The sequence below is a fragment of the Phyllostomus hastatus genome, unplaced genomic scaffold (assembly GCF_019186645.2).
Source record: "Phyllostomus hastatus isolate PE091 unplaced genomic scaffold, TTU_PhHast_1.1 phas_contig_254, whole genome shotgun sequence".
Classification (NCBI taxonomy): domain Eukaryota; kingdom Metazoa; phylum Chordata; class Mammalia; order Chiroptera; family Phyllostomidae; genus Phyllostomus; species Phyllostomus hastatus.
In genome coordinates, this window is record NW_025333810.1 from 4853174 (window position 1) to 4875427 (window position 22254).

The 22254-nt window shown below is 31.7% G+C and overlaps 1 protein-coding gene across 2 annotated transcripts in view; it reads right to left on the minus strand.

Annotated features, from left to right (window-relative positions):
* Positions 1 to 22254, minus strand: part of FBXL17 (F-box and leucine rich repeat protein 17) — a 470512-nt gene that overhangs the window by 403752 nt on the left and 44506 nt on the right. Inside the window, exon 5 of one of the 2 annotated variants that reach the window (XM_045837971.1) lies at positions 18802 to 18885. The exons of the other annotated variant lie outside the window; for it this stretch is intronic. Within the exon in view, the coding sequence (XP_045693927.1) occupies positions 18802 to 18885 (84 nt within the window). The remainder of the gene's footprint in view (positions 1 to 18801; positions 18886 to 22254) is intronic. 2 annotated transcript variants of the gene reach the window in all.

Here is a 22254-nt window from a genome sequence, read left to right on the forward strand (position 1 = left end):
TCTGGATAAAAAATTATCAATATGACATTACATCTACAGTAAAACGAGAACTAAATATCGTATTTCTTGGATTAAAGCATTCCCAATTTGGTTAAGACAAGCAATTACCATTAGGGGAAGGTTATAGCTATGGATTTTAACTGAACACTGTAATACAAAAGTATTAACAAATGAAACAACTTGAATTACTTAATATTTTCAACAGACAGTATTTCATAAGATATTTGAAATAGTGTGAAGATTTTAATGTTTTCCTATCAGCATTCAATTACTGTTTCCTAAGTATTTTTAAGTAATATATGTCTAAATAAATGCAAACCAATTTTGAAAACTATAAACACCCATAATAACATACTTTAAATAAACAAAATCCACAATCTGAAAGTATTTTAATTAGATAAAATTATCTTAGATAAACAATATAATATAAAATTTTCATAATTTGCACTTTTAAATTTAAAAATTTACTTTTAAATATGTAACTTCAGTTAATATTATATGAAAACTATGTTAATTAACTCTAGAATTTAGGCTAGACACCACCAAAATATGAGTACTAATATCATACTCAAATATGTGTATTTGAGATATATACAATAAAAATAAGTTTATCTAACAAAATCTAGAATTGTTTTCTAAGATCCAAAAATAATATAATGGCCTTGAACATTAGTTATACATAATAAAAAATCACTCAAATTTCAAATTTCTTCATTTAAAAAAATTTATTCTCTTACCTCAAAAAGCATTTTCTAACATGATGAGCTTCTGTTTTAGAACATTTAGAATTGCACAATTATCCTTCCTTACTACTTTGAACTTAATCCATCATTTTTAATCCTCATTATTCTCCTGTTCTTTAACCTTGAGACTTATTCCTTTCCTTACCTTCTCTTTCATACCCTTTTTTGTTTTTGTCTTTTCATATTTCATTCTTTCTTTAAGCCAGCAGTATATAAAGCCCATGTTGCCTATGTCTCCAAGTCTGAGATAGCTATAAAAAATAAATTCTTACTATTTTAAGGGGAGAAAAACAAGCCAGTTATCATCTGGGAGACAAGGAAGGGGTTTTAACCACCAGACAAGCCTGTCCAATAAAACTCAGACTTGAATCAAGTGATTATAACTTCTCATACACACACACATACAGCTCTTGGAAAGCATCCAAATTTTTTTTTTTTGGTTTCCTCTCTTGTCTAGAAAAGATGACTAAGAAAATAAATGGACTATAATAATTCAATCTCTTTCACAAGTCTATTGAACACAAAAAATTTTCAATGAAATCTTTATAAGCTAGGACTTTCAATGTTTTGACAATTTTTAATTTCATTTAAACATTTCAATCTGAGGGGTGGCTAAACTGTTTTTTGGTTTCCTACAATTTATGCTCCAACTATGGGAGTATCAGTTACTAAAAAAGTAATTACTACATTATTCAAAAATAAAACTCAACATTTTACAACCAGTAAAAATAACTAAAGCAATTCCATAAGCCTTTAAACACTTAATTTTCAATATAATATCATATTTGAGTAGGCTAATTTCAAAGTTTTTTAAAAAGCAGATTAACTTCTTAACAATTTATGATAATGCTGGTTTTAATTTCAGAAGGGTCATACAAATTTATTTTTTAAAAGCACAGGTTTAATGTCTATCTAAAAAAAAAAACTATTGACAAATATCTAAAGGTAAAAAAAATGATCACCAACTAATCTCCCCAGCAAGGGTGTCTTAAGAACATGTATTCAATAATATATTTAATGAGAATCATGATGCCTAATGGCTGTTGCTTATAAAAATTATTTTTAATTTTATTACCACTATAAACCTGTCACATAGCATGTGTACACTTGTACATTTAAATCTATAGCCATAGCCACATATAATTACTGAACATATTACTAATAAGCCATTAAACTGAAAGAAATTAATACCAAAGTGCCTATGGCTGGAGATATATTCATAACTTTGTAAAGTATTTATTCTCTTTTGAGGACAGAAGAATAAAGAAACAGCCTTCTTCCCAAGTGCTGACCAAAGTAAATGTGTGTCTTTTATTGGTAAAGATTTGAAAGAATGGTCATTCCTTCCACACTTTCTACACATAAAAACCTCTTATTTATAAAAACATAAAGTGGTGTTGAATGTTATTATCTAAAAGTATACCTGCATGCTATTGTCCTGAAAATGTTCCAGTATCTCTGCCATACACCAAGTTATACAATTTATGTTGCTAAAAGGTACAGAGAATAAGTAGCATAGAAGGTAGGTAGAAAATAGACAGGGGGAGGGTACGAATAGTATGGGAAATGCAGAAGCTAAAGAACTTATAAGTATGACACATGGACATGAACTAAAGGGGGGGAATGTGGGTGGGAGGGGGTGTGAAGGGTGGAGGGAAGTGAAGGGGGGAATGGGACAACTGTAATAGCATAATCGATAAAATAAATTAAAAAAAAAAGATTTTCCAGTCCATTCAGAAATTGCTGCTTCTTCCTTTCTAACTATAACTCAAATTTCAGAGGCCAAGAAAGGAGAAAAATAATAAATGTAAATAAATTTTTTAAAAAAACAAAACAAGTCTGTGATGCAAAAGTACTATAAGCAAAGGCTAAAGCCAAATGACAAGCTGGAAAAATATTTAGAATTCTAATCACATACAAGAAACTAATATCTCTACCATATAAAAAGTACCTAGTAACATAGAAAAGAAAAATCAGCAACTTGGTAGAAAAATGAGCCAAGGATAAGTAATATAAAATATTACAGGAAAAATATCCAAATGGTTTTTAAACATATGAAAGGACGCCCAATCAGATTCATAATGAGAGAAACACAAATGAAAACTTGGATACCATTTCTTATCTATCCGAATGGCAAAAGTCTATCAGCAACACACTACTGGCAAGGCTGTGAAAACAAGCACTCTCAATCCATTTCCAATTGCTTACAGGAATGGACAATGAGAAAGTCCGTAAGGAGGGGAAACTGGGAATATCAATGTCTGTACCCTTTGACCTAGCAACCCCACTGTCAGAATCTCTTCTACAAATACACTTAAATTTGTACAAAATAATATGCCTATAACTGATATAACAATTCTTGTAATATGAAGAGTGTGGGCACAACTTAAGTGTCAACAATCAGGTATTAAATGAATAAATCATGTTACCTCCAAACAATAAAATACCATATCACAGTTACAGAACAGAAAAAAAGAGAAACCTTATGAAACTATTATAAAAGATCTGTGAAGTGAAAAAAGTAGAAGTGCAGGATACGGTACATACAAATTTAACTTCTGTGTAAATAGTATGCTGTCCTTTGTGCAAAACTGTCTACTTTTTGTGTAAGAAAAGAAGAATATGAGAATATATGATTCTACTTTCTCATATTTTCATAAGAAAATACTTGTTACACATAGGAAACAAGGAAGAAGAAAGAAGAAAAAGTAAGTGGAAGCAAGATTTCTTGGCATGTTTTTTTAAGGAATTTTATATTTCAGCCAGTAGCCTTTTTTAAAAAAATAAATTAAAAGTGCTGATCTTGCCAGATACTAGAGTAAAAACTACTACTTTTGCTTTTTAAAACCATTTGTAAAATTACCATCAATTACTTCATAGGTATTCCCAAACAGTGTGATGAGGTAGCAAGTGCTATACTAATACCTATACAGTCTTAAAAGTATTACTTGAGAACTAACTGTATGCAAGCCTCTAGGGAAAAAAAAAAAAAGACCAAGATTCAAAACTTTATTTAATGCCAGTATAGCATGGTGAGTTTATAGCTAGAAAAAGTATAATGTGCACATTAGATGTGACCTTTATATCAGTTCAATAAAAACTGATACAAAGAGCCCACGGTTAATATCACGTTCAATTGTGAAAGACTAAAAACTTTTCTTCTGACATCAGGTACAAGGCAAGGATGCCCATTTTTTGCCACTGCTATTCAATACACTATAGAAAGTCACAGCCAGAACAATTAGGAAAGAAAAGATAAATAAAAAGCATTTAAAATGAAAATTAAAAAGTAAAATTATTTTTATTTGTAGATTATATGATCTTATATATAGAATAACCTAAAGATTACACCAAAAAAGTGCTAGAATAAATGAACTCAGTTAAACCGCAGAATACAAAATGAACAAAAATCAGTTGCATTTCTCTGTTCTAACAATGAATGATCTGAACAGAAAATTAACAGTCCTATTTACAATAGCATCAAAAGGAATAAAATATTTGCAAATAAACTTAACGAAGGAGTTAAAGACTTGCATACTGAAAACTATAAAACACTGCTGAAAGAAATTAAAGATGACATGAATAAATGTAAAGAAACCCATGTTCATAAACTAGGAGATTTAATATTGTTAAAATGTCAATACTATCCAAAGTGGTCTACATATTCAACATCATCTTTATTGAAATCCCAATGGCAGTTTTGGCAGAAATAGAAAAATCTACCTTAAAATGGCACACTGAATAGCCAAACAATCTTGAAAAAGAACAAAGTTGGAGGTTTCATAGTTTCTGATTGCAAAATTAATTACAAAGGTACTATAAATCAAAAAGTAGGTACTGGCATAAAGGCAGACTTATATACCAACAGAACTGAACAGACAGCCCAGAAATGAATCCTTGCATATACAGTCTAGTGATTTTCAAAAAGGGTAACAAGAACTTTCAATGGAAAAAAGTCTTTTCAACAAATGGCCCTGGGAAAACTGGATATCCACATGCAAAAGAATGAAGCTGGGCCCTTACCTCATACCACATATAAAAATTAACTCAAAATAGATCAAACACCTAAACATAGAGTTACAACTTTAAAACTCTTAGAAAAAAAACAGAAGGGAAAAGCTTCCTGACATTGAATTTGGCAGTGACTTTTTTGGATATGACACCAAAAGCACAGGCAATAAAAGTAAAAATAGATACTAAATTAGGCTACATCAAAATTTAAAATGTGTGTGCATCAAAAAACATAATCAAAAAAGGAAAAAGACAATCTACTGATGAGGAGAAAATATTTATGGATCATATGTATATCTGACAAGGGGTTAATATTCAGAATATATAAAGAACTCCTATAATTCAATAACAGCAACAAAATAAACTGATTTTAAAATGGGCTGGGACTTGAGTAGACAATTCTCCAAAGATATACAAATGGCCAACAAGCATATGAAAAGATGCTCAACCTCACTAATCATTAGGGAAACACAAAACAATAATGAAATAACATCTTACACCCCTCAGAATGGATACTACCAAAAAGCCAGTAGCAGTGTTAGGTGAAGATGTGGGGAAACTGGCCCTTGAACACTGTTAGTGAGAATGAAAATGGTACAGCAACTGTGGAAAACAGTATGGTGTTTCCTCAAAAAATTAAAGATAGAATTATCATGTGCTCTAGCAATTCCACTTCTATTTATAAACCCAAAAGAATTGAAAGCAGGAGTCTTGAAGAGATATTCATACACCCATGTTCATAGAAGTATGTTCTAAAACATGGAGCAACCCAAATTCTGTCAACAAATGAATGGATAAACAAATGTGGTAAATACATATAATTGAACATTATTTAGTCTCAAAAATTGAACATTATTTAGTCTCAAAAAAGGAAGGAAATTCTGACACATGCTGCAGCATGGATTAACTCTGAGGAGATTATGTTAAATAAAATAAGTGAGTTACGAAAAGACAAATATTGTATTCCACTTATGAGGTAACTAGAGGAATCAAATTCATGGACAGAAAGTAGAATGGAGGTTGCCAGAGACTTTGGGGAGCAAGAATGGGCCTGGTTGTTTCACTGGTATCCAGTTTCAGTTTTACAAGCTTTATCCAGTTTTGAAAAAGAGTTCTAGAGATTGTTGCACAACATGTGAATGTATTTAACACTGCTGATCTGTACACTAAAAAATGTTTAAGATGGCAAATGTTTGTTACATGTATTTTACCACAATTAAAAGTAAAATAATATTTAAAAGAGGTGAAAACTGAAACACAGGTGCTCAGTGCCTCCCCATGTAATGTCACGATCAAATTCAGTCGAATGAAGAACGGAGTGATCAACCAAGAAGCATCACTTCTGTAACGAAAACCTTACCAAAGGAGAATGTATGAACTCCCACCTCAAGAAAGAATCCCAAAGGACAAATACTGAGCAAGATAAGTTGGCAAAAACCTGATCTGAAAAGTAAGTTAAAGACCTGAAGAAAAAGTGGGATTCATTTTGGCAGGAGGGAAAGGGAAAGTATTCCAGAAAGGAGAAGAAGAAATAGGGATGAAAACAAGTTGTTGGGAATTGGTTTAGAGGTAAACCCAATGAGGACAGGTGGTACCTGACAAGCACAGGAGATACTGCAATTCACACACAAAAACAATGCAGTTAGGACGAAAGAGTCAGCAGTAGGACTGGAGAGCAAAGAATCAAAAGATGTAAGACACTCTGATGATGAGTCTAATATAAAGGACAAAAGACAGATGGTAAACAATGGCTAAAATTTTCTGGTGTATGCTACAAAAATAAATTTATTCTTCCAAAAATTACTTTTGAGCAACTATCACATACCTGGCACTCTTCTAGGCAGAGGCTACATTAGTGAATAAGGGAGATAAACTCCCTGCTTTTATTGAGTTTCTAGTCTAGTGGAAGAGCATGGTACACAAACAATTTTAAGGGGAAAAAACAGCTGACACTAGCTAACTATTTTAGACAAGATAAAAAACACCATTATAAATTTTAACTTTGACAATATCAAAATTAAACACTTCTGCTCTTCAAAATGAGAGGAAATAAGAGACACAGACAAGGAAGAAGTAATTGCAATGCATATATATGACACAAGAACTTGAATCCAAAACATATAAAGAACTCTTACAGCTCAGTAAGAAGACAACCAAATTTTTTAAAAATAGGCAAAGCATTTGCACAGATATGTCACAAAAGAGACAGGAATGGTTCACTAATTTCACATTAAAAGGTATTTAACATCATTAGACATCAGAGAAAAGCAAGTGAAACCACAGTAAGGTACCATTACACAGCCACCCACACAGAATGGCTAAAATTAAAGTGTCTGACATCATTACCTGTTGGTGAAGATGTCGCACAAATGGAGGTATCAAACATTGTTGGAAGAAGCATAAAATGGCATAATCACTTTGTAAAATTCTTTGGCACTTTCTCACAAGTAATATTTAAACAAACACTTAACATGTGACCCAGCCATAACAATCCTGTGCATTTACTCTAGAGAAATAAAATCCTTTGTTTATTCAAAGGCTTGTTTATGAATGTTCATAGTAGCCTTAAGTGTAATATTTTTAAAAATGGAAACAACCCAAGTCTTCATTAACACTTTAATTGAAAAACAAATAGTTATATGTTTACATTTTGTACCAAATACAAAACTGGGCACAACATACTCAGTGATAAAAAGGAATTAACTGATGCAGGCACAACATGTCCTCAGGAACTGTTTTCAACAATCTTTGAACTGCAAATCAAGACTTAGATTTAAGATGACATAGCAGAAAGCTAGGCAAGGAGTCAAAGAGATCCAGTTCCAGAAATAAATACATTGTGATACTGAATCAAATAAACCCTAAAGCCTGAACTACCTCTATAGGCAGTCCAGTTATAAATCAATAAATTTATTATTTAAGCAAGCTGAGCTGGGTTTTCTCTTACTTGCAATCAAATATGTTTTAGTTGATATGATGTAGCTCATAATTAATGATTTAATATTCTCCATTAAATAGTAAGAGAATTTAACTGTGAAGATGAAAATTTGTGTGGTGAGAGGGGGGTTGTAGAGGGAACAGGTATCCAAGGAAAAAACTAATCTACTGGAAAACCTTTGTACTTACATTACTAGGAATAACACTGGAAGGTAGAGATTACTCTTCCAGAAATTCCCTACAATATGAAATGCTCAATGGACACTCCCAAATGCATAAGCAACCATCAGTTACTTCTCCCCATTGACAAGCAAGGTACTCAATAACGAAAGCATTCACTGCCAGCAAAGCTCTAACAATGACATCCTTCCAGGTTTCCTTTGATCAAGAAGACAATGAAGGGAAATGACAAGAAAAGAAGTGAAGTTAAGATTTTATGAATAACTGTGATTTGTCAAGGTTCCTTAATGGGCAATTTACATATACCGTTAGTATATTTCATTTTCTCAATGACCAAATAAAGTAAATGGTATCATCTCCAATTTGTACACAAAGAAATCCAATCTCCAAGAAATTTAGTTTTAAGTCCTTCAAAGGAATTGACAATTTGTAAATTAAACTGGTAACACTGCAATTGGTATCTGTATCTGACACAAAAGCTACCTTCTGCCCCGGCCAGTGTGGCTCAGTTGTTTGGAGCATCCTGCTGTGCACCAAAAGGTCACAAGTTTGATTCCCAGTCAGGGCACATACCCAGGTTGTAGGTTTGAGCCCTGTTCAGCCACATGCAAGAAGGCAACCATCTGATGTTTCTTTCTGACCTCTCAACTCTCTCTCCCCTTGCCCCCCTTCCCTCTCTCTCTAAAAATAATAAAAATAAAATAAAAAAGCAATGAAAAAATGTCCTTGGGTAACGATTAAAAAATAAAGCTACCTTTCTACAACTTCCTGAGGAGAGTAAGCATCAAGAAGTCTGTCACTGCATGTTCCTTTGTCTATCTTGTCCCAAATAAAAGTATCATTATATCTTATTAAAATAAATACATATATATATATATATATTCCCTAATGATATGATTGAGTTAAGACCATCAAGGATTTTTTTTAAACATCTTGTTTAGCCCTGGCTGGTGTGGCTCAGTGGATTGAGGGCCAGCCCACAAACAGAAGGGTTGCCGGTTTGATTCCCAGTCAGGGCACATAACGGGGTTGCAGGCCAGGTCCCCAGTAGGGGCATGTATAAGGCAACCACACATTGATGTTTTTCTCCCTCTCTTTCTCCTGCCCTTCTCCTCTCTAAAAATAAATAAATAAAATCTTTAAAAAAAATAAAGCATCTTGTTTATTCATATCTCTGCCTCTAGATATTAAACTATTTGATGGTCTCAGAAAACTCCAGAAACTGACAAGGTCACTATTTAAAAGACAAAACAAAAACACTAGGAATAGAGATGCAGAATCATACAAAGGACACATGTGAAAATATATTCTAATAAAAAAATTAAAATCTATGGTTATTGTTCCAAGAGAAAAAAAAAGAGGCTAAGTAGCCACCAATAATGAAGTGTACACCAGAATATGTAGTATGATATTTAAATAAGGCCGTATGAGTGCAAGTTGGTATGTGCACTAAGTTTCCTAAAGGAATCACCAGAAGGATTAGTAGCAGGCTTTCACTTTTCATTTTCTGCTTTTCTATACTAATAGAATTGTATAGCCTTGCACATGTATGTTTTTTATTTTTAATTTTTTATTGTTCAATTACAGTTGTCCCCATTTTCTCCATATCTTCCCCCTGCCCTATCCACCTCCCACCTCCCACATTCAGTGCTCCCCACTCCCCCTGTCTTTGTCCATGGGTCCTTTATACATGTTCCTTGACTTAACCCTTCCCCTTCCTTACCTCATTATCCCTCTTCCCCCGCCTCTGGCCACTGTTTGTCCTTTATATCAATGTCTCTAGTCCTATTTTGCTTGCTTGTTGGTTTTGTTGATTAGGTTCCACTTATAGGTGAGATCATATGGTGTTCATCTCCCATCAACTAGCTTATTTCACTTAATGACCACAGCGTTATTTAGGCCTCTTATATTTCTTAGTATTTTGTAGAATCTTCCCAAATATTTTAAAATTAGAGTTAGATTTTGATATTTATCAAAAGCTTGACAGATAAATGACTAAAGAAAAAAATCTTACTAATCATTTAACATGAGACTACCACTTTTATATAAACCACCTGAGATAATTATTTTCATACAAATAAGAAAACCACCTCAGAGATACTCATCCAAGATTACTCAACTAAGAGACAGAGGTAATACCTAAACCTGTATCTTCCTAATTCAAGCTCTAAAGCACTTTCCATTACATCACAATTGTCAGTTCAAGGAAAATGGTGTTTTAAAGTTAAAATGTGCTTATGTAAGGACTTCTGTCTGTGTTTAAGTGTACCCTTCCTCTTTCCAAAAGGAAATTGAGGTAGTTCATGGAAATAACATCTAGAGGAGAAAAGTAAGTACAGATGAAAAGCAAAGCAAGAGAAAATAGGGGTTAAAAAGCAGTTATCCTATAATAAAGACAGAAGTCCTGAATGCTTTGTCTTAGATGAATTACTGATTTGTTTCTTGATTTCTAAGATACCAAAGCAAAGAAGAAAAGGAGACCAACACATATTTTATAAAATTCACAGTAGTAAAATAATAAAGGAAAACAATTGCTCAGAAGTGTAGCTTTCCCTAGTACTATGACCAGAGGAAATATTTAACTGAGCTCTCTCATAAAGGATGACTCTATGTGATATATGCAATATAGCCTGTGTATATTGCCCAGCATATATGCAATACACACTGCAACATGAACTCACAAAAAAAATCTCATAATGTTTTAAATAACTCTACAATTTTGAGTTGGGCCACATTCATAGCCATCCTGAGCCACAGACAGCCCAGGGGCCACAGGTTGGACACCCCTGTTAGGGTATAAAATGTCACTCCACTCTCCAATCTCTACATCTGAGCTTAAGTTCTATTCTTCCAAATACTATAAATCAATGTATTTAATGAATGCTATAAACTGTGTGATAACTTTTTCCATTAAATTATCCAAATGATCGGTGTACACTGAGAAAAACCAAGAAACTATACTATTGTATCTTTATAAAATTATTTGATAATTTTAAAAATCATGAAAGCAATTATTGTTTTGTTTCTTCAGGTGTGCCTTGGATTATAAAACATTAAATAAACTTCAATAAATAAACTATATGAAGTTTCTCAAACTATAACCCTAAACACTTCATGCCAACTGTACTTGTCATTCATAAGCGATCTCACCAAGATGTATTTTAGAGAGCAAATACAAACAATATGAATCTCTCAGACTCCTTCATAAAGCAAAGAAGCATAGTCCACCAACATGAAAAAAAGAAAGAAAAAATTACCTCCCTTTTAAATTTATACTACATTAACTTAAAATCACTTCACCCACTTTATATTATTTTATACATATACACATATATCAACATGTTTGTGTATGCATAAACTGTCCACTTGAAAAATCTCCTAAAAATCGAGATTGGTACAAAAATTTACTCTATATTCTACATTCTTGTAAATGAACGTAAATCATTGTAACTTATACAACAGGAAAAACTTGTTGTAATCAAAGTTGAAATGTGCCAATTTGATCTCCAATTATGTTTTAGTAATCATGTTGCTCATTATGTACAAATAATTAACCACTGTGAGTATTAACTACTCTTATTTATAATAACCACATTTCCAAAGGATTAGCAAAAGTATTAAGGTAGATATATTTATTTTTATTTTATAAAGACAATATGTTAAAAAATAGGAACTGTACAAAAAAATACCTGTAGTCAAGCAAATATTTTGTTTGATTTGATTTCACCAAAACTTATATATCAATCCAATACTGCAATACTGATCAAGTTAATTAACAAACCTAGGAAAGAAGAAGACACTCATTTTTCTACAAATTAGTAGTTCTGAATTATAGAAAGGAAAAAATCAATACAAATATTTATTGTAGTTTTCCTTTTTTCCTCTGAGAATCTGTCATTAAATCAATAATACCTCTAGCAATCAAAGAAATTTAGTACAATCATATCATCCTTATAGAAAAAGACAATGGTTGGATTTATTAAATTACTAATGGCACTGTAAAACTGACAAGTAAAACATAAACGTCCTTTGGTAAGCTTAAAATTCACTTGCCTCCATACCAAACTCATAATTAGTTAGATATTCCTGACCAACTACCACCATCATCGAAAATAATAACTTTTCCAACCTGCACATCGAATCATCACAGAAATTGCTACAACTGCAGCAAACCAAAACCAAAAAAGACCTCATTCTCCATATTTATAAACATAATTTATAAATATAAGATGAAAAATGTAAAGGATCAACCTATATGATATATTTAAATCTAAAAACATGAAAATACTATAGAGAAACTAATTTAAATCTGACTTGAAAGTTAAATTTTAACAGCTTAAACCTCACTTGGAAGTTAGGTTTAAATAGTATTAAGTTTAATTCAAAAGCATACTTCTCTTAGATTATTTTACTAAATTATGTCATTACTAATATATTACACTGTCTGTTAAAGCACTACTTTTACAGTTCATCAATGACCTCTTTGGAAATGTATTTGATTAAAAACAAGTAAAAACTGAACAATTTGTTATTTAGGTATAAAAATATATGTAACAAAATGGGGGGAAATGATAAACTTAAAATTCAGGACAGTGGTTATTCTGTTTACCTGTGATTATCTCTACAGGAGAGTCAGCAGAGAGAAGGAACAAATATATAAGCAGATGAAAATTTCTGGTAACAATCTAGTTCTTGATTTAGATAGAAGGTTCTTGAGTAAATGTTAGATAATATTTAGATAAATTAGCTTTTATAAGAAAATAAGATCACTCATGGGCCAGGTATGATAGTATGGCAGGAGCCAAAGATTATGACGACTAAAGTTTTATGCTGCTGAGGTCTATTTTGACAAACAATTGGTGTTTACTTAGAGAAATTTACCTTTCACAAATGTTTCTTCCTAACTTTAATATTGAAGTATCAGCAAACTCAAATACTTTTTGCAAATATTCAAACTGAAGGATAGACTAAAGGGATGCCCTCAAAGAACCAAGACTGAAACCAAACCCTAAATCAGAGTAATATTATATTGTTTTCCATTTGCAGTCATTCATATTAAAAAACAATCAAAAGCAAAAATGAGTCTAACTGTATTCAGATTGTATAATGCATCTGTATTAAGATTTCTTAAATTTCAAAAGCTTTAAGAATAGATATAATCTTAATTTACTAGATATTTTATTCCAAATACAAAAGTGTAATATATCTAACTCAATACCTACATAAGAACTCCTAAGTCTAACTACGTTAAAAAGACCCTAAACAAATATATTTAAAGACAATTTATAAGCAAAATCAGTTTAAAAGGCAAATCAGAAAAATCATTATTTATAATAAGTATGTTCAAATACATTTTTCTGAACTTTCTCAAGCATAGAATACATTTATAGTGAACAGCAGTCTCAAAGTCCTATACTAATTTCACTTGAAGATAACATAACATAATATATATTATTGTTATATTCTTTTATATATCTAAATATAATAAAGAAGATTAAGGTTATATAAGAATATCAAAAATAAATATGTGACTTCATGTAAAGATGAACAGTCAGACAAATTACTAGATTAAAAATCACTTTTAAAAGGCTGTGGCACTAAGAATCTGTATTCTTCTTACTGGGAAGTCAGGAATTTCAAATAAATTCTTATTTTCAGACTGGGGGACAAAATAACTATTGACTCATTTAGGAACCTGAATGAAATTCAGCAGTATTTAAATACCAAAAGTTGAAACCACAGAATCTAGTAGCAGTCAAATCTTTGCTCTTAATATAAAGGAAAGTACCAAATTAAAATTTATAGGAAAATGCCTCAATTGTCAATTTATTCACACAGCAAGCTAATAAAAGATAAAAATATCACCCCTCTTTTCAACTTTAGTCATGTACTTCTAAAGATGAAGGGGTAAAGAAAAACACCATACATACTAAACTCCAATGAGGTTGTCTCTTTAAGTTTTCTTTCATCTGGCTTGCTTAGGAAGGGTTACCTTTATAAAAAATATAGTAACAAGCACTTAAGGGGAAAAGAGTTAATTCAAACTTATTTGAAATCACTTAGTGAAGTAACTTCCAAAATTTTACAGTAAAGGGACTTATTATGTACTAAGCTCAGCACTAATCCACTTTGTATCCACCATTGCTCTGATTAAAATTATAATTAGATGCTTGAAATAAATGAGGAGTTTGGTGACCTCTAAGAAAGCTTGTTCCATACTATATTGAAATTTGTTTATTACTACTCTCTCTTAATATACAGTGATAAAAGTTAGTATGGGTAAGCTTTAATATTTTATTCAATAAAGAATGACTTCTGTAACTTCTAAATAATTAAAATAAAAAATTTAAACACTAAATTGCTCAAGAGTAGGAAGTAAAAGTGTTCTGTACTCTACTTAAGCTTCCATTCTGACTTCTAATTCACTGTACATCAAAGAAAATCAACTTGCCCTGACACACTGGACTATTCCCTTCAGTGATCAGGCAGGTGTTGAGGCCAGAAAGAGCATATTTTCCACAGCCCTTTACCTTGTTTGATCACTGGTTACTTTTGATCTGACACTGCCCTCTCTCTAGTAATGACTTCCCCCTCATAGACCCTACCTCACATCTGTCAAAAAGAATAAAAGGGATCAAACTGAGACCTGACAACGCCTATGGGCCATGCAATGGGCTGCCAACTGAATGTTCCCCAGCTCCCACAATTTCCAATTCAGTTTCTTTTGTTCTGGTAGGTACAGAGTTAGGGTACCAATGACAGCAGAAAGGATTATGCATCAACTGTGAAACCAAGCCTTCTTGAATGTGTACCTTTTATCTTTGCTTCTTCATCTTCTTAAATGCTGCAATCTTCATGGTGGTTACTATGAAATACATATTCAACAAGTGCAATAGAAGGTTTGTTTAAATCCTTTTCCAGAAGAAAACAAAGGACACAATGTATTGAAGCTTTAAGGAAAAAGTTTCAAACCCATGGTGTGAGATTAGTAAAGGGCAGCTGTCAAAGAGCATGTTAATAGTAAATGAAACTGCAAAAGTTTTATGGGGACCGCTCTTCAGCGGGTATTGCCATACACTAAAGTGGAAAGGTCCCCTAAAACGATGCTCATATTCACAGGAGGCAATTATTTAAACTGTCAAATTACAGAGTCTTACACTAATTTAGTGTGAGAATAAGTTAGTACTGAAAATAAGATCTTCTAGTCTTCATATAACGTGGTGAGTATATCTAACCTTTTTTTGAAAAAGGCATTAATAACAATTTTTAAATGATAGCAAGTAGAGAAAGCTGGTCAAATATCATTTTGGCACCGTTTTACTCATAATTTTTCAACTGTCATTAAAATATTGCATGAGTTCTTGAATATTCATCTGATAATAACTCTCCCCCAAACACACACACACAATGACTAATGGTTCACTATCAGGCATGCAATTAAGGGATTTGCAGGAAGCTGGTTTAATGGACTTCTAAGATCACTTTCAAGGTCAAGTCTATCATTGTTTTAAGAAATAGGACTTTTCTTAACTTTTTAAAAGTAGAGGCAAAAGTAGGAAGACCATGACCAATAAGATAAGTATTCAAATTTAATGCACCTTTAATACTATAATGCTAAAAATGAATAAGTAATTAACTTTAGACATGTACAAACACAGAATCTCAAAGGTGTTAAGCATTAAGGTGATACATGTTGATTCTAATAAGTGGAGAAGTTTCAACAACAGCTGTAAAAAGGTATGTCTTGATGGAAAGAGGAAAGGCACAAATGTCTAAAGAATTAACCTGGACACTGGACAAATGCATACACTAGACTGAAAAGATTTACCACTGTGTGAAAGACTGTACATGAATATCTCCTTCTTCTTATACATACCAGCAATCAGCATAATTACACTCTTCTAAAGGAAAACTATTCTTCATTCTATAATCTAAAAATACCATCCAACAGAGTATATTTTAAAAAATGTGATTGTTTTCAATAGACTTTAATATAGAAAAAGATAATTTCTACATACTTGGACTTTATGGGAAGAAAACCAACCAGGTATACTAGGGAAAAAATTACTTGCATATTGAAAAAACACAAATTAATTCAAGGTTAAACAATACACTTGGCTGAACCAATGCTTGCCCACTTTTTCCAAATGCTACTTAATCTTCTAAAAAAATTAAGGAAAAAGCTATTTATCTATGCTTCTTTTTGGGTATTGTTTCAAAAATTGTTTCCACAATTTTTGATTCTACAAGACTATCATAACATATTAAAGAATAAAAGGATAATAAAATGGAACTAATTTATTAAATTAAAAACTAAGAATTTTATGTAAAGTATTTTTAAAAACACTTGTCAGTATAATTTTTGCACGTGATAATACTCTCAAAGCATGCAATTTCAATATTCTAACTAAATTTTATGCCAGACCTGCTTGGTGCATTTTGTTGGTACTAAGCAACCAAGATATGTATCAAATCTTATATTTAACTATCTCTTTCTAAACTGCAACAACAAATCAAACTCTTCTAAACAAAGTCAACCATAGAAGCAACTTGTTAACTTTCATCTTTTCAATAAATCAAGTGAGTCAAGTATGACAAAAGGAAAAAGACCACAGTTCCTAGTAAGCACTCCTGAGACATTTTTGTTGGGGTTGTCTGAAAGCAGAAAAAAAGGAATATGCATTGGTGGAAGCACTCGCACAAATCAAATATCTTCAATGGGCTATAAACCAAAAATTGAATACACATAACACATGATGTGCAAAAAAAAAATTTCAAGCCACAAGTTTCAACATTCACTTTTAAGAAATCACTTCCTAAAAACTATGTAATTCTTGAGGAGGAGAGACATATTTGGGATTTTACTTCCTCAAATTATCTTTGCCACTCTTCTGGTATGAACATTAATGAAGAAACACTTGACACTGCTATTAAATGAAGCACACTCCACGAATTCGGTTATTAACAAGATTGAAATCTCATGGCCTAAAAGCGATATTGTATGTATATGTCAAAGTATAAGTAATTACATTAATGTCACTAGCATGTATCTCACTAAAAATGTTAATTTTTAATAGGTTTCTTCCTATTAAAGAATTTTTCCAGGGCCAAACCAAAAGGACCTAAGTATAGGATGGTTCATCTTCATTAGCCAGTCCTTTTCAGAAACTTTAAAATTTCTGTTATAAAAATTAAGTTTTAAGAACTCCTAACAACTAACCATTTAGTAAAAACAATGACAAATACACATTCAGTTACTACATATAGGTTTTTTTAAAAAGACATCAACATCTCCAATTTCAAGAAGCTTACATGACTAAATTGAAGCCTTGAAATCTGTAATAAATTATCAATGAGTTAATAAGAAATAATAAAATGTAGGAAACTGATAGAACATGAGGAAGTAATAAATGGGGCTAGAATTCTTAATGTTCAACACAAAAGTACGTAGTTGAGCTTGAAGGTAATGAATACATATTGGAAGAAAACAAAATGATAAGAGAAAATGAAGAGCACATGTACAAATTAAGAATGAAATGAGAATAGAGGCTAATAATTAAAGAAATCTTTGAAGTTAGCCACTGCAGATTTCTGAAGTGATTAAAAGAGTAGTTTAGCAAGAGGATTCCTGCAAGAACATTTCTCAACTGTGGATGGGATAAAAAGTCAACTTTGGAAACCCTTTAGGTCATGATCGAATTCAGAGGAATATACAATATATTTTTATTTTCTACATTATTGTCCATGAACTTCTTCACTCATAAGCCTAAAACAATGGTAATTTATGAAGTATATAATAGATTACATAACAGAACTACCGATAATCATATATGATATATAATACTTATTAATATATCAATGGAAAAGGGAAATATACATGTGTATATATAAAATTGTGTACTGCAACAACTTAAAATACATTAAATATCAAACTACTTAAAAATTATTTTCAAATATATAAAGTTAACATTAACCTAGCCAAAAGACATCAAAATATATTTTGATTCCCCAGAGTATCTACAAAATCACAGCTCACCTAATTCTACTATGTTCTCAAGAGTCAAACTGAAAAGCTAGCATAACATAATGCAAATGATTTTATAATCTATTGGCATCTGCATGAGCATTTAAAAATAATAACTATAAATTTGTATCTTCCTTTTTATTTCACTGAAGACATATTAAATAATAATATTGAATGTCAACTGTAATGGAAAATTTTTAAATTTTATGAAGATATATTCAATAAAAATAATCATCTAAGCATAGTTTAATTAGAAGGATTCTGATTGATAACTATTTTTCTTTGGATTACAAATTTTTAGTGTATTCATTTATATATATTAAAAATCATATTAATTATCATTAAAAAGAATGATAAACACCTATATGTATGCTTATGTCAAAAACAGTCAATGAAAACCTGGTAATAGACACTACACATTTTTTATCCCCAAGAATGCTCCTGAAGTAGCCCACTTTTATCATATTTATCAGATTTTAGAAACCAAAATAGTGAAGTGTGACACCCACTAAAGAAAAAGACTACATTGATCTTGTCTGTAATCTAATGTGGCTACATAAAAAAAGATGTGATAGAAGGGTTTAAAAACAAGCAAATATCAAAGTAGAACAAACTTCATCTTTCATCCGGCTTTTCAACTTCTCAGCTACTAGAAACAGAAGGTGCAAGCCAAGGAAAAGAATTTACCCCAACACTCTCATGAGTATTCATCTTTCCACTTACTGCCCAGGAGGTAACTTTATGTCAGATCTTTAACAGGAACTTCAAGGAAAACAAAATGGAGACAACTGTCTTGAACAACAATAAAAAAAAAAAATAAAAGAACTTCAAGGGACATAGAAAAGGAAGCCAACCTAAGTAATACAAATAAGCAAAATCTGCAGCAGGAATAGGGACAGTACTCACCAAACAGGTTGCCTGGATAGGAGCATAAACTGAAGAGAGGATCACCTGATGAAAGCCCAAGTGGCATAGATAATGTATCTTTATCTGTGATAAATATAACGATAATGTATCTTTTTTATAATTAACTACAAGAAAATGCTAGTAAAAAGCATCCTATCACCTGAAAGCCAGATTCAACCACAGTTTGTAAATGGTATATAGAAAGGCAAATCTTAAAAACAAAACAAAGCAAAACAACTAATCCTTCTTTTAAGTCTACCCACTAAAATGATAAATGATATTAAGTCTTGGATGTCCCAAAACCCTAGCAACCCATTACTATAAAAAATATACATATATATAAGCCAAAACTTCTCCCTAGATCCAAACAATGCATCTTACTTAGTGAATGACAGTCGAAAAGCTGAAGAATATGTGCTCATAAATGACAGACTTAATGTACTCCCAGCATCCCACTGCCATCTAACCTTATACAATTTCTATCTGCTAAGTCTAATGACTCGGCTCTTTATCTCAACCAACCATCCCGTTGCCAACACTGGAGCACAAAGCCAGAGACAACGCTTTCAGTTATATCTGAGAGATAAATTGATTTGCTTCCCAACCTCTGATTTTTTAACATGCTGTCACAAAAGAAATTAAACAAAATTACATTTTTAAAAAAGGTCTAAACTATAGAATATATAAATTGAAAATAACACCAGCAAAAAATAATCCCAATACTAGGAATAACCTAATCAATAGATATAAATGGTAAAATCAAAAAAATTTGGATATTTTTAATAACCCATAATTTGATTCAGAAAAAAAATTAAAACTATGTTCATACTATTTGGCGTCTCCTATTTTTTTTGGCAGTTTTATAACTTTATTCGACAATGAGCAGCTAGTTCTCATCCACATTAAGTTTGTAGATTTTTGAAAGTGGTGACAGGTATGCAGGTGACCAACGTATACAGTTTGTTTGGTGAATCTTCATCCTCATTACATTTTAAAACAGAAGTCTCCTATTTTTAACCACAATAAATTACTCATTGTTAACACTGGGTTATCTGTATAAGAAGAGCTTTTAACACTACTCTAGTTTCTTCCTGAAATTCTGTTAGCATTTGAGCATCTTCTATTATCACCTGATGGATCCCCAAAGTTTGTGAACTACTTGTATTATTACTAAATTAACATACTTAGGCAGGTGAATATGCTGGGTTAACAATTAACACAGTCCAAAGAAAAATTATTTGGATGACCCAAGTGACTGCTTGACCTCCATACCATACGGGCACAAAGGGGAAGAAAACACACACTTACATTCACTCTTTATGGTTTTCTATGATTTTCAAATGATAAAATACAATTCATGTATGTTTTTAAAAAACCAGGATACCTGGTAAGTAAAAAAGATACCCATAGGAGAAAGATATCAATAGATTAAAAAGAGAGTGAGAGATCAAGCTCTCGAGCCAAGAATATAAATGAGTGACATATTTATTCCTCAAACTGAAAAATCTGCCAAATAACATTTTAACATTTTTCAATATATTTGCATGCCAAATAACTTTTGTCTTTAAAGTAGGTCTTTCAAAAATTGCTTCAATAAAATAAAACCAATTTTATTAATGATAAGAAAGTCAATGTAATTCTGACAAGAATAAAAATTATATTCTAGTTTATTAGAACAGGATATTGCTAAAAACAAGTGCCCTAAGAAATACTCCTTGAGTATGTTAATGACTGTGGCTCGATAAATTAAATGGCATCATTCATCCAGTAACTAGATCAAACTAGAAAAGTCAGAAAAACTGACTCTGCACCCTTCAGCTATTTTTCAGGTTTTTATTTATATACTCAAATTCATGTTGATTTCAAAGCCATTCCCAAAATAGTTGAAGAAGTGTATTTTAAAAAGCATGTTCAGTTCATCAGTAACCAATCTGTCACTAAACTAACATTTACTAAATATCATATGCCAACATGAGAGAGGGACAGGATAAAGAGACAACTAGGTCCCTTTTCTGCCCTCAAAAGAGTTGACAATCTATCAGAAAGATATACCTGTGAATCATGGTCTCAATTACTCATGGAGAACAATTTGTCATGATTTCGTAAAAATTTGAAAATATAAATATCTTAGCTCCTTATTCATTACATTTTTAGGTATTAGAAATAAGCACAAGAGACTTGCACAAGAGTTTTATTGCAACACTGCCTATGAAGGTAGAATACCAGAAGCAATCCAAGTATCCTTCCATAGAAATTTAAGAAGCAGAGCATATATGCATATATAGGACACTAACAGTTAAAAAAGAATGAATTACACATTTGTTATGTCTGGATCTCATAAACAGCTTAAAAAAATGCAAACTACATATTGATATATACTGTGGTGAGACCAGATATTTAGCCAGATAACATCAGATATAAACTACATGTGACTATAAATTAAATAATACTATATTGTTGTTCATGGTATCATTTATGTTAAGGGTTTTTTTAATGTTTAAAGCATTTTGGAGCATCATAGTAGTTGCTCTAAAGGATATAGTGAGATGGCATTGGATGCAAAACAATAGAGATTTATTTACACACATTTTATTTGCTTTATTAATTCAAGAAAAAGAAACAAATTAACAAAATGTGAAAAATTGGGACAACTGTAATAGCATAAACAATAAAATATTTAAATTAAAAAATAAGTAAATATCAATGTCTGGGTAATGGGCACATAGATTTTACTATTCTTTTTAGTATTCCCTATTTTCCTAATTCCTCAAATTTTTAAAAATAACTTAAAAACCCCAAAATATGATCATGTTTCACATTTGGTGAAATCCCATGCTATAATCACCATTACCTAGAGTCAAGCACTTAACAATCTGGTCCCTACCTTCCTTTACAGACACAAATATGAACATTTCCCCTACCCACCCTGTCTGTAAAGCTAATCAATCTCACTGTAGTACCCACCACTTTTTAAACATCCCACACATTTTCCTGGTGCCTGTCTTTGTTAGTGCTGTTTCTCCCAATTATAATCACTTTCCCTGACCAAAAAAATGTTTGCTTGCTTCACAATTACCGTATTATTATATATCAATCAAGATCCAGTTCAAATATCATCTATGATTTATAGGAATTCCTGATTCCTCTTTTATCTCTCACACCAGTAACTATTTTTATAATTGACACTTCCATAGCACATAAGCCTAGACCAAAATCTCTTCTCTTTAGCAATATAACTTTTTTTTAATTCCTCAACACCTCTCATATGTGCCTGGCACATAGCAGGTATTCAAATGTTAACCAAATTGAATGAACATTTGCAACAGTGGTGAGGAACAGGGTAGAAAGTTACCAGTTCAGCCCTGGCCAGTGTGACTCAGTTGGCTGAGTGTCATCCTGCAAACCAAAAGGTCACGGGTTCAATCCCTCGTCAGGGCACATACTTGGGTTGCA